The 13,460-nt window shown below is 35.6% G+C and overlaps 1 protein-coding gene across 1 annotated transcript in view; it reads left to right on the top strand.

Annotated features, from left to right (window-relative positions):
• SNX14 (sorting nexin 14) overlaps positions 1-13,460 on the top strand; it is a 116,925-nt gene that overhangs the window by 54,261 nt on the left and 49,204 nt on the right. The window contains 3 exon segments of the mRNA XM_044003041.1: positions 4,003-4,061; positions 5,852-5,878; positions 7,618-7,750. Of these exon segments, the coding sequence (XP_043858976.1) occupies positions 4,003-4,061; positions 5,852-5,878; positions 7,618-7,750 (219 nt within the window).

The following is a 13,460-nucleotide window of genomic DNA, read 5'->3' as shown; positions in this document are numbered from 1 at the left end:
AATTAATTAGACAACAAAAAGGTGATACTGATTAGGGAAATAGGAAAGTAGAAATACAAATGAATAATCTTAGATCTAAGCTTAGTCTATATTCCATCATAAAACTCAACGACTCCCAAAACTGCCTGCCAGGCCGAGAACCAGAGCCAACCACCAGATGAGTGCGCTGCCCCGGCTAAGCTGAGAAGCCCGAGTCAGAGATCGAGAGCCTGAACTTCCGTTCCACCCTCAGTTTTTAAACTCCTGTCTCGGAAGTTCGGACACGGTGTGCTTGGCCAGCTCTCTGGGCAGCAGCAGTTGCACGGCTGTTCATGGCAGTCTCCTCCCCAAAAGAGTGGCCCTTCAAAAGCCGCTTAGTAGCATGCGCTCAACTCTCAAATGATTAAGCTAAAATTTCGTTTTTTACCACATCCTCCTCCCCTCCTACTTTCCTGCAGGGTTAAATAGATTACTCCTCTTAATTGGGTATGAATGCTATTCCCTCCATGAGCCCACCCCAATGAGATCAAGGTCCCTGAGCTAATTCTGTGTTCTAAATTTTTCTTCCTTTCTCCCTCCTCAACCCTCCCTATGAAATCAAGCAGTTCAGTTTGTCATACTTGGGCAGTAATGCAGAACATCTTCGTCTTCCTTGAAAGTGTTTTGCTTTTTAACTGCTCTCTCCCCCAATCTGCTGTCCCCTCCTTCCCTTCTCCCCACCCTTATCTCCCTCCCCTCCTTCAGGGCAAAAATATATTACTATACCTACTTGAGTATGTATGTTAGTCCTTCTTTGAGCTGATTCTGATGATATTAAGGTTCACTCACTCCCTAACTCCTTCCCCCTCTTCCCTTCCCCTCCATAAGCTTTTTTCTTGTTTCCTTCGTGTGAACTACCTCTCCCCAGACCATCTCTCCCCTTTTCCCTCCCCCAGTCTATTCCTCCTACACCTCAACCCTATTTTAAAGATGTCATCATGGGTTAGTTAGTGAACAAAGCACCAGCCCTGGTCCCAGGAGGCCCCAAGCCCAAATCCGGCCACAGACATAAGAGACCCCACCCTGTCTGCCCCACAAAGAACAAAACATAAATGCTTTACAGATATAATCCCTTCATATTCATTTCAGACCTATGTCTTCAGTGAATTCCTTGCTGAGATGGTTCTTACGAGTTCCAAGTATTATCTTGCCATGTAGGAATGTAAACAGTTTGATCTTTTAATATCCCTCCTGAAGTCTTTTTCCTGTTTACCTTTTTATGCTTCTTCAGGGTCTTGTATTTGAAAGTCAAATTTTCTATTCAGTACAGGTCTTTTCATCACAAATGCCTGAAACATCTCTTTCTCATCGAAATCCCATTTTTTCCTCTGAAAGAATATGCTAAGTTTTGCTGGGTACATGATTTTTGGCTGTAGTCCCAGTTCCTTGGCCCTCTGGAATATCATATTCCATGCCTTTTGGTCCTTTAATGTAGAAGTTGCTAGATCTTGCTTCAATCCTTATTTGAGCTCCACAGTATTAGAATTCCTTTTTTATAGCTGTTTGCAATATTTTCTTCTTGACCTGGGAGTTCTGGAATTTGGCTATAATATTCCTGGAGATTTTCCTTTTGGGATCTCTTTCAGGAGGTGATTGGTGGATTCTTTCGATTTCTAATTTAGCTTCTGCTTCTAGAATATCAGGGCAATTTTCCCTAGCAGTCTCTTGTAGGATGGTGTCTAAGCTTTTGTTTTGGTCATGGTTTTCAGGTAGTCCAATGATTTTCAGATTATCTCTCCTAGATTTATTTTCCAGGTCAGCTGTTTTTCCAAGGAGATATTTCACATTGCCCTCTATTTTTTCATTCAATCTCCTTTTCCATTTGGCTTTTCAAACTGTTGACTTTTTTCTCATGACTCTCCTGTATCGCTCTCATTTCTCTTTCCATTCTTTCCTCCCTTTCTCTATATCTTCTTTCTATTTCTTCTACTTTCTTTTCAGAGTCCCTTTTGAGAGCTTCCATGGACTGATGCCAGTTCATTTTTTTTCTTGGAAGCTTTGGATGTTGGAGCTTTGGCCCTGTTATTATCTTCTTCTTCTGAGGTTGTATTGTGGTCTACCTTAGCCCCAAAGAAGTTTTTGATGGTCTTCTGCTTTCTCTGCCTACTCATCCTGGCTTACTATTTCTTGGCTTTTAACTCTTTCTTAAAGTATGACGCTGCTTCCAGGACACACTGTTTGAGCTACAGCGTGGCTCGGGGGATGATTGGGCTTCTTCTCAGCCTGCCTGGCCTCACTTTTATTTGATTTTAAACTTTCAGGGGTGGGGGCAGGTTTTAATCTCTCCTGGTCTGTTCTCTGGTCCGGAGATAACCTCAAGCCTATTTACTAAACAACCAACCAGCAAAGCTTTCTGTGGTGTGGTTCTTAGCTTTGATGAGCCTGCTCCCCTGCTCCCTTCCCCCACCTGGGCCTCCTGCTGCTCAGGATTTCTTCCTAGTTCCCCGCGCTGGGTTGGGACAGTTGAATTCTTCCCCCCCAGTCCACTGGTACCCCAGCACTTCCCCCCCGTCCCCCCCCAGCTGTTCAACCCAACTGTGGGCTCAGTTCCAGAAGATGCCAGTACTGAGGCACTTGGGCAAATTCCTCCGGCGGGTGTCTGGTGTGTCAGCCTGGGGTTAGGTTTTATTTGTGGCCCAGCATGGGCCCCCTGAAATCTATCTATAGTTGGAGAAAGCTCTCAGCCCATATTTTTGTGTGTTTTTCTGCTCCAAGGGTTCTTTTATTCTATTTTTGGGGTGATTGTATCAGGAGTTCTGTGTATTTTATGTCTTTCTTCCGCCATCTTGGCTCCGCCCCCCCCATCATTATTTATTTATTTTTGGGTGAGGCAATTGTAATCATAAGGATAAAAGCTAACATAACAACACTCAGGCTCTGGATGGTCCATTGCACCAGATGTAGTAACCTCTAGTGCAGCTGGCCTTCTGCTTTCATCTCCAGATTTTCTTGGATTCATCTGGTATCTCATACCAGGTCCTCCAAGGGCTTAACCACTTTTAACTGTTAAAACGTAACAACATCTAGCAAAAACACTTGAATCCAAAGTTTTGCAAACTTTAAAAAAATGGATATGGTCCCAAAGCAACAAAAAAGAAAGCATAAAAACAACTATTTGCCTCCAGTTATTCCTTATTGTTACATTTCAGCATCCATGAACATATATTTTAGTTAGCTTATAAAATCATGCTTACCATGTATTACTGCCCTTACAGCAGAACCCCAAAGAAAAAACCATACTCGGAATTTGGGAAATATGCATGTAAAATACATAATTATATGCCAATATTGAAGCCCTCTATAAAGTAGTACTACATATATTCTTCCACCCTCCTCTTCTGACTTGTTTTGCATATAATTTCATGTAATAAACTGGTGTTGACTTTGGTTCCCATGGCCAAAAGTTCATTACCCATTGGCCAACTATCTTAGGATAGTTAGGCTGATCCTAGCATGACAAATACAGTGTATTACAAGGCCTACCCTTGAAGTCTTTACCCTTTTGAAGTTGTGTTAGTGTTTGTTTTCTTCTGGTATAATTCTTTAAAGCCTAAGATCATCTCATTCCATGATGGGACTAGTTCTCATCTCATGAATAGGACTTTTGTGAAGGATTATGAATTTGTCTGATATAGATAACCTTTTGGGGAGGTGAAAAGCATTGATTTAAAGTTAACATGAAGTAATATCAAAGAGTGGTTCAGTGGATAGAGCATTGGACCTGGAGTCAGAAAGACCTCAGTTAAAATTCCATCTCAAACACTTAATAGTTGGGCCACCCTGGGCAAGTCACTTAATCTTTGTTTGCCTCAGTTTCCTCAGGTGTAAAATGGGAATAATAATAACACCTATTTCGCAGGCTGTTGTGAGGATCAAATAACATTATTTGTTTAAAAAAAAAAAGTGCTTAGTAGTGTCTGGCACATAGTAGATGCTTCACAAATGCATTTTCTTTTCTCTTTCTTTCCCCTTTCCTTTTTTCAGTATTTCAGACAGCTTTTAAGAGGAGCAGAGTCACCAACACGAAATTCAAAATTCAACAGGTATGTATATTGGACAATTTAACTGTCTCATTGTTATAAAAGGTAATCATTGAGTGTTGGTGCTATGAACGCCTTAGACTGATAAACATGAAGTACACAGGACGTCATGTAACGTTAGTGGACTAGAACAGTTCAGATGTTAGAATACCATAGAGCTTAGCTTCTTAAACTGGATTGCTACCCCATATGGGGTTGAGTAACTGAATGTGGGAGTCGAGGAAAATTTCGCCACAGTAAGTAAAAGGTTATATTTGACTATATACCTGGGATCATGTACAAATTTCTCGGGCGAAAAGGAGTCATGAGTGGAAAAGGTTTAAGAAACCCTGCCTTAACACATAATCGCTTCAAAACGCTAGATTCAATCTTTCCTTCCTTCCTTCCTTCCTATCTCTCTTTTTTTAAATTTTAAAATTTATTTTAGACTTAAAAACAAAATGAGAAAAGAAAAAAAAATGTTGCCATATACACAGCAGAACATAGGAGAGGATTCAATATAAAATAATACATTTCCATTTCAAGAAAATCTATATAATAAATGGTACATTGTTTTAAAATCTGCTCAACTTTTCTTTACTTCCTTGTTGGTTTTCTTTTGTTCTCTGCTGTGTTTTTTTTACTTTATTATTTTTCCCTCCTTCCCCTTTCCCCCCAAAGAAGACTGCATTTAAGTGTGGATAGGCACACACATGGATACCTATACACATATACACACATGCACACATATACACTTATACACATATATGTAAGACTGTACTATGCTTATTTCTACTCATCATCAGTTTCTCTGAATGTGGATAGAATCTTCCTTTACAAGAATCTTTCAACAAATGAGCAAAATAAGTACTTAGCTAGTTAAGCCTAAGAGTAATATTTTTCAGCTCTTGTTTACCCATCCTATTGGAAGCCATACATAACCACAATAAATCTAATTTTCAGCATTATTTCTGATCTTGTTCTCTAATAAATATTTTTACTGGGTGCTTTCCAGTCTTAGAAATGAACTGATTTTTCTTCTTTCCCCCATATACCACCTGGGTTGAAATTAAATACATAAAGAATAATGAAAAGAACCTCACAGGGAGAGAAGCCTTGTTTACTCCACAAATTGAAATGCTTGACTTGGTTACAAAATTGACCATTTAATTTTAAGGCCATACAGTGGATCACAAGATGAAATTACTTAGGCAGTCTGTAAACAATTGAGAACCAAATCTCTATAGAGAATGTATTCATAAATTCTGCATTTTATCTGGAGCACTGAATAGATTTCAGATGGTTTGTGTCTTATACAATATGCTTAGCAGGGTAAAAGAACATATAATAAATTTACCAGGAATTGAAAAGTACCTCTTCCAGAGTAGGTATTTAATAATGCTAAAATGTATTTAATGTATTTTAAATGTATTTAATGATGCTAAAATACATTTAAATTTTTAAAAATGTTCCAGTTTCTGTGCATCTGTCAGTGTATCAAACAACTTGTGTCCCCAAATTGAAGTAAAATTAATGAGTAATTCAGAAAGATTTCCAAATGTAATACATTTTCAAAAGTTCTTCTTTGTGAAAGCCTTAAACTGTTAGGTCCAGATCCATTTCATCTAGCTATGCTACCCTATCTTGTGTTCCTGTTGATTTTATGACATTCCTAAGGATTTTCCCTATATAAATATCAGTGTTATATCCCTGATTAATTTTTAAACTTTCTTAGTTTTTGAATTGGAGCTTGCTTATTTCCAGACTTTCCTTCTCACCTTTCCATGTATGATTTCACATGTCTGTTATTGCAGAGGTAGCCTAAGTTTGGATGATTTTCGGTAAGTTTTGAGCCAGCATGTAATTAAAAAAAATATGTTGCCTGTTAATGTCACCTTGTTCAAAATGACAAGAAAGATACTACTGTGCTGCTGCCTTTACATCAGCTAATTGGGAATTTCATTTTCACATGAGCCATTGTATTTTAGTTATCTGTTTAGGAAATAGCACAATGAATATAGTTAATAAATAACATTCTTTCAGATATGTTGAATCATAGATTTTTGATTCCTTGATTTTATTTACTTTTATTTATTTGTTCTCCAAGTAGGACCCAGGGACCCAGAAAAAATGATATTTTAAATTTTAGTTCATTGATATGACTTAAATTTTGTGTTCTTGGATGTTATTGAAAGAAAAGTGATTGAGGATTCTTATACAGTGCAAAATTATGCAAACCACAAATTATAATATGCCACAATTCTTCAAAAACATTTTTACTTAGAAAATCTCAAATTGTGTTCCTATTTATGGTTTAGAAACAATATCTTGCCTATGGTGTTCTTGAATCTTAAAACCATTCAGAGTGAACTAGAAGTAAAATTTCAGAATTTTTACTTCTATATTTCCCATAAAACGATCAGATTTCTACCATTTTAATTTATAGAATGTAATTCCATTTGTTTCTAATAGAAAATAATCTAATTTTGCTTTACATTTCAAAATCTGTATGTGAAATGTATATAGTCATATCACCTACAATTTTGGAAATAATATCAGTCATCATTCATTCCTACATTAATATTAGTAAGATAAATTATTTGGTTTTTTGTTATTAGAGGGCTTCAATATTGGCATATAATTATGTATTTTACATGTATATTTCCCAAATTCCGAGTATGGTTTTTTCTTTGGGGTTCTGCTGTAAGGGCAGTAATACATGGTAAGCATGAGTTTATGAGCTGGCTAAAATATATGTTTATGGATACTGAAATGTAACAATAAGGAATAACTGGAGGCAAATAGTTGTTTTTATGCTTACTTTTTTGTTGCTTTGGGACCATATCCATTTTTTTAAAGTTTGCAAACCTTTGTATTCAAGTGTTTTTGCTAGATGTTGTTACGTTAGCTTTTATCCTTATGATTACTCTATTCCTTTAGCCATTTTCTTTAGTTTTGATATGTGGATATAAAATAAGATCAATCTCCTTCATTATATATCTTTGAATATTTAGAAGAATTTAAGGGTTTGAATACTGCTTTAGCATTTATTATTTGTTAAAATAATTTAGCAGAATTCTTTTCTATCAAGTTTAAGTAAGCTTTAAATATGGAATAAGGTTTTAAATATGGTCAAAGTATTTGATTTGCATCATATTGAAGTTAGTAATAACTTTTGCATATTAGTATTCTGTTTTGATTTTTAGTTTAAGTGGAATTTTACATCCATTTATTTCAATTTATATTGCTGTATGAACAAAATATCACAAGGAGGCTCCAACCTTCTGAATGTTGGCCTTAGTTAACATTTTGATTTTGTTATGTATATTATAAAAATTTATTAGTGTTTTTTCTTGTTATAGTTTTTATTTTTAGATGTCTTATAACTTTGCTATGTGACATATCCTGTGCAATTTTTAGCTTCTAAGATGTTAAGAATTAAGCCCTGACTTTAAGGTTTCAAATCTAGTCATAGTTGACATGTTTTTAAAATTACTTGCCTTTTATTATATATCATTTAATCAAATGATAAAGTAATATTGTTGCTTGCTTTCTATTTAATGTATTTTTACTTATTCAGGAGCACCCAGAAAAGAGGAGAATCGTTTGGGATTAGCAAAATAGGCAGCAAAATCAAAGGAGTATTCAAGAGCACAACAATGGAGGGAGCTATGCTACCTAATTATGGTTTAACTGAAGGCGAGGATGACTTTGTGAGTGAAAACTAATTTTCTTGAATTGATGAAAGTGCATCTGATTTTTGATTTGCTGCCGTAGATTAATCTTAGATGTACTACTACTTTACTATTTTTCTCACCCTTATTCCATATTTTTTCTTTAATTATATAATTTTGCTAGTTAATCTTGCTTTATTAACCCTGAATACCAAGCATAGTGCCCTGTTTGTACTAGATGTTCAATGAATGCCTCTTTAATTGATTTTACTTTTGTTACTAAGGCAGAAAGTTATCTACAATTTTCTGGATGACAGGCCATTAAAGAACAATTCTTGTGGTTAATGTGATTCCAAAAACTTTTTTTTTTTTGCTTTGAAGAGGGGGCATTGTTTCCTTATTCCAACATGGTTTAGTATACCCCATCCCAACTTCCTTGCTATTTTCATGTAACTCATTCTTTTTTTTTTTTAGCAGCCATTCTTCCTAAGTACAATTTCATCATAAATCAGATCAGTAACTCTTATTATTCTGTTACATAGCAGAATATAGAACAATTTTTAATAATAGAATTAAGTTAATGATGAAACTTAATCCTGTCTAGAGAAAGTCTAATGTGAATTAATGAAAAGTACATATTATGGCATATTCTTTTTTTTCCTTTTTTTTTTTTTTAAAGTGAGGCAATTGGAGTTAAGTGACTTGCCCAGGGTCACACAGCTAGTAAGTGTTAAGTGTCTGAGGCCGGATTTGAACTCAGGTACTCCTGACTCCAGGGCTGGTGCTCTGTCCACTGCGCCACTTAGCTGCCCCATGGAATATTCTTAAAGAACCACAGTTTCACATTTTATGATTGCTTGAATTATTGGAAACAGAATGTTTCCAAAGAGTCTTCTTTTGACTACCTAAATGACTAATTTGAAACTAGCAGCTTCTACTTGTATTCAGAAATGTACCAAAACCTTTAAAAACAGTCTGATTGCCATTCATACAACAAATGTTTATTACATTTGTGGTGTATACAATGTGCTAAACACCAAAAGATTAAAAAATAATTTTTCCTTTTTTCAGGGAGTTCACAATAAATAGGCTAGCATTTCAATTACTGCATTCAGTTCTGGCCATTACATTTAGTGGAGGACATTACTAATCAGGACAGTGTCTAAAAAGGGGTGATTAAAAATGAAGAACCTTTGGTGTCATGTTTTACAAGAATCGGTTGAAGGATTTAGGAATTTTTCACTTGGAGGAGGAAAAATGGAGGGGCAGAAAGTCTAGGGTAGGTATACCCAAGTTTTTGAAGGGCAGTCATAGGGAAGAGGAATTAAATTTGTGATATTTGACTCAAGAGGGCAGTACCTACAAAAATGAGTAGAAATACAGAGGGACAGATTTAGACTCCTTGTAAGGAGAACTTCCTAATAATTAGTGATGTCCAAAAGTAGATTGGTTTCCCTTGGGCAGATGAATTCTTTCTCACTGGATGACAAGTATACAATTGTTATGGATGTTTTAGAGGGTATTCTCAGGCAGGTATGCTTTCTCTTACAAGCCAAAAAAATTAAAAAGCTCCTGGAGTTACATTAATTGTGGGGTTTGTTTTTAGTGCCTTGTTATTTAGAGAATAATAGGTATCTCCCCTTAGTAAATTAATTAAAACCAATTCAGTAAACATTGAATATCTGATATGTACAAGGCATTGCACTTAGCATTCAGGGTTATAAGCAAACCAAAATTAACCAGCAGTGACTAGATAGTTTCTGAAATCTCTTACAATTCTGAGTGTCTAGTTAGTGTCTAGTTCTCTAGTAGATTAAATAAGACATACAAAAAAATATAATACAGAAATGTTTGATTTCCATCATAAAAATGAGTTGTCTATTCTGCAAGTGTTTGTTTCTTTTCAGAACATCCCCTTACTGTCAGACTTTTAGTCAACTTTTTTGTGTTCATACACGACTTCCATTTTTTTCCTGCCAGTTAAAGCCATGTTTTGAATTGAAGTCAACACCTCTCCACAGATAACATCTCTCATACGGCATTCACATCAGAATTTCTTGGGGATGAGTTTGAGAAACATAAAAATTCAACTTTTAGGACCTGATACTGCAACTGGGCAGCACTAGGCGGTGGATAGAGCCTTGTACCTCTAGTCAGGAAGTTGTCAATTCAGATCCCACCTTGGACACTTGTTAGCCTTTTGACTCTCAGCAAATCACTTAACCATTGTCACCTAGTTTCTTTAGCCTTAAAAGGAGTATAACAGCACCTATCTATCTCCCAGGATTATTGAAATGAAATGTTTGAAAAGTGTTTTGCCAACCTTAAAGCTCTATATAAATGCTATATATTATTAATTATTTTCTACTGCCCACTTTAATAAGAAATTTAAAGAAAAATGGGTCATGAAAACCAAGCCCTGACCCTTTAGGATAGGTTGGAAAAACTGGACATTGTTGGGAAAAAACAAATGTCATTGTACCATGCTACTCTTTTCTAGAGTCCAGAAAAGCATCATCCTTCAAGGTCTGTAAATGTCATATTGGCACAAAAGTCAAATTTTTCAGGAATATAACTATAAGGAATGCACCTTGAAGCATATTAAAAACCTCCTTTTTAGTTCAACTGAAAATATTAAGGAATAATATTTTCTCTGTTTTAAAACACTTCTCATCTTAGGGAAACATGTAAAGGGCTCATAACAAAAGCTAAAATAGAAACAGATCTTGTCTAGTTAAGGTCATTGCCTTCCTTGATTCCCTATTACCCTTTGACCCACTTGAGGGAAGTACCTTCTTTTTCAGAAAGGATTACAGTATGGAACTATAGTAGGAAATCTTTGAAGGGATTAGTTAAAGAAAAGAATGGACTGGGTTGAAGATTGTTGAAGATCATGTCTAATTTTGGTGACTGTTTCTGGAATGTTAGCTCCCACATAGTATTTTAATATTATTTTTTTTCTACAAGGTTCCTCTAAATATTGCCCTAAATTTCTTTGGATTAGAAAGCTGTCCAAGGACTTGATGGAGAAAGAAATGGACTATACCAGTTTGACCATTTCTCATTCTAAGCTAGAAATTATTATTATTATTATTATTATTAGTTTTCAGCATTTGTTTAAGATTTCAAGTTCCAATTTTTTCTCCCTCCCCCCTCCCCCTTCCCCAGGACAGTAAGCAATCTGATATAGGTTATATATGTACAATCACATTAAACATATTTCTGCATTAATCATATCTAAACTAGAAATTCTTGGATATAGAATAATGAATGTTAAGTTAATAAAAATGATTTCTGACAGACCTCTGCCTAAATCACTTCGTATAGTATGAATATTTTTTCTTCGATATACTCCAACATTGGACTTAGCTTTTTTGAGGAGTCTTTTATGTCCATGTTTTAGCTTTGTAACGATTGGAATGACGCCACCTGCTGGATACTTACTGTAGAAGAGTTCTTGGCGGGAGGAAGTGACGCAGACTAGTGGGAGGAGGAAGGAAGAGACTGGCGCTGACTCTGGGGCTCTTTCCTGAGGACGCTGGCGGAGAAGGGAGCTAAAAATGTGCTCTCCCTTTAATAGATAGAAATCTAGGCCTTTCTCTCTTTCTTTACCAAATTCTTATTCTCCTTAATAAATGCTTAAAAGTCTAACTCTTGCTGAAGCTTATAATTTATTGGCGACCACTCATTAGATATTTTAGACAGACTAGCTAGAATTTTAGCCCTTAACAGCTTCCTTATTAAATTGCAGCTTCTTTGAAAGCAGGGGTATTGTTGTTTTGTTTTTCATTCTCCTCATGTTCTCAGTTCCTATAGCAGTGTCTTTTACATAATAATAAACTCAAGAGTAAAATTTCTTTTTTTTTTTAATTAATAAAGTATTTTATTTTTTTCCCGTTACATGTAAAGATAGTTCTCAACTTTTGTTTATACAAGCTTTCCAATTTCAGATTTGTCTCCCTCCTCCCTCCCCTAGACAGCAGGTAATCTGATATAGGTTTTATATATATATACATATACACACACACATAATAACATTAATCATATTTCTGCATTAGTCATGTTATAAGAGAAAAATCAGAGCAATGATGAAAAAACCTCAAAATAGAAAAACAACAGCACCAAAAACAAAAGAAATAGTATGGTTCATTCAGCATCTATACTCCACAATTCTTTTTGTTTTCTCCTGGATTTGGAGATCCTCTTCTACATGAGTTCCCTGAAACTCTTCTATACCATTGCATTGGTGAGAAGAATATAGTCCATCACAGTAGGTCAACACTCAATGTTGATGATACTGTGTACAGTGTTCTTCTGGTTCTGCTCATCTCACTCATCATCAGCCCACGCAAGACCCTCCAGGTTTCTCTGAACTCCTGCTCATCATTTCTTACAGCACAATAGTATTCCATTGTATTCATATACCACAACTTGTCCAGCCATTCCCCAATTGATGGGCATCCCCTCAACTTCCAATTCCTTGCCACCACATAAAGAGCAGCTATAAATATTTTTGTACATGTGGGTCCTTTTCCCGTTTCCATGATTTCTTTGGGGGAAAGACCCAAAAGTGGTATTGCTGGGTCAAAGGGTATGGACAACTTTATCACCCTTTGGGCATGATTCCAAATTGCTCTCCAGAATGGTTGAATCAGTTCACAGCTCCACCAACAATGCATTAGTGTTCCAATTTTCCCACAGCTTCTCCAACATTTATTATTTTCCTTTTTTGTCATTTTAGCCAATCTGATAGGTGTCAGGTGGTACCTCAGAGTTGTTTTAATTTGCATTTCTCTAATCAATAGTGATTTAGAGCATTTTTTCATATGGGAATAGATAGCTTTGGATTCTTCATTAGAAAACTGCCTGTTCATATCCTTTGACCATTTCTCAATTGGGGAATGACTTGGATTCTTATAAATTTGATTTAGTTCCCTATATATTTTAGAGATGAGGCCTTTATCAGAAGTACTGGCCACAAAAATTGTTTCCCAGCTTTCTGCCTCCCTTCTAATTTTGGATGCATTGCTTCTGTTTGTACAAAATTTTTTTAATTTAATGGAATCAAAATCATCCATTTTGCATTTTATAATATACTCTATCTCTTGTTTGGTCATAAACTGTTTTCCTTTCCAAAAATCTGATAGGTAGACTATTCCTTTCTCTCCTAATTTACCTATGGTATCACCTCTTATGTCTAAATCATGTATCCATTTTGACCTTATTTTAGTATAAGGTGTAAGATGTTGGTCTATGCCTAATTTCTGCCATACTATCTTCCAGTTTTCCCAGCAGTTTTTGTCAAATACTGAGTTCCTATCCCAGAAGCTGGAGTCTTTGGGTTTATCAAACACTACATTACTAGTGTCATTTACTACTGCATTTCCTGAGCCTAGCCTATTCCATTGATCTACCACTCTATTTTTTAGCCAGTACCAGATAGTTTTGATGACTGCCGCTTTATAGTAAAGCTCCAGGTTTGGTACAGCTAACCCAGCTTCCTGTGAATTTTTTTCATTATTTCCCTTGATTTTTTTTTTCCAGATGAATTTTGTTATTATTTTTTCTAGCTCTATAAAATAATTTTTAGGTAGTCTGATTGGTATGGCACTGAATAAGTAAATTAATTTAGGCAGTATTGTCATTTTTACTATATTAGCTCTGCCTCTCCATGAGCAATTGATATGTTTCCAATTATTTAGATCTGATTTGATTTGTGTGAAGAGTGTTTGGTAGATGTGTACATAGA

This window comes from Dromiciops gliroides, chromosome 4, assembly GCF_019393635.1.
Source record: "Dromiciops gliroides isolate mDroGli1 chromosome 4, mDroGli1.pri, whole genome shotgun sequence".
Taxonomy (NCBI): domain Eukaryota; kingdom Metazoa; phylum Chordata; class Mammalia; order Microbiotheria; family Microbiotheriidae; genus Dromiciops; species Dromiciops gliroides.
Note: the sequence above shows the minus strand (reverse complement) of the source record. Positions and strands in the feature narration are given on the sequence as shown.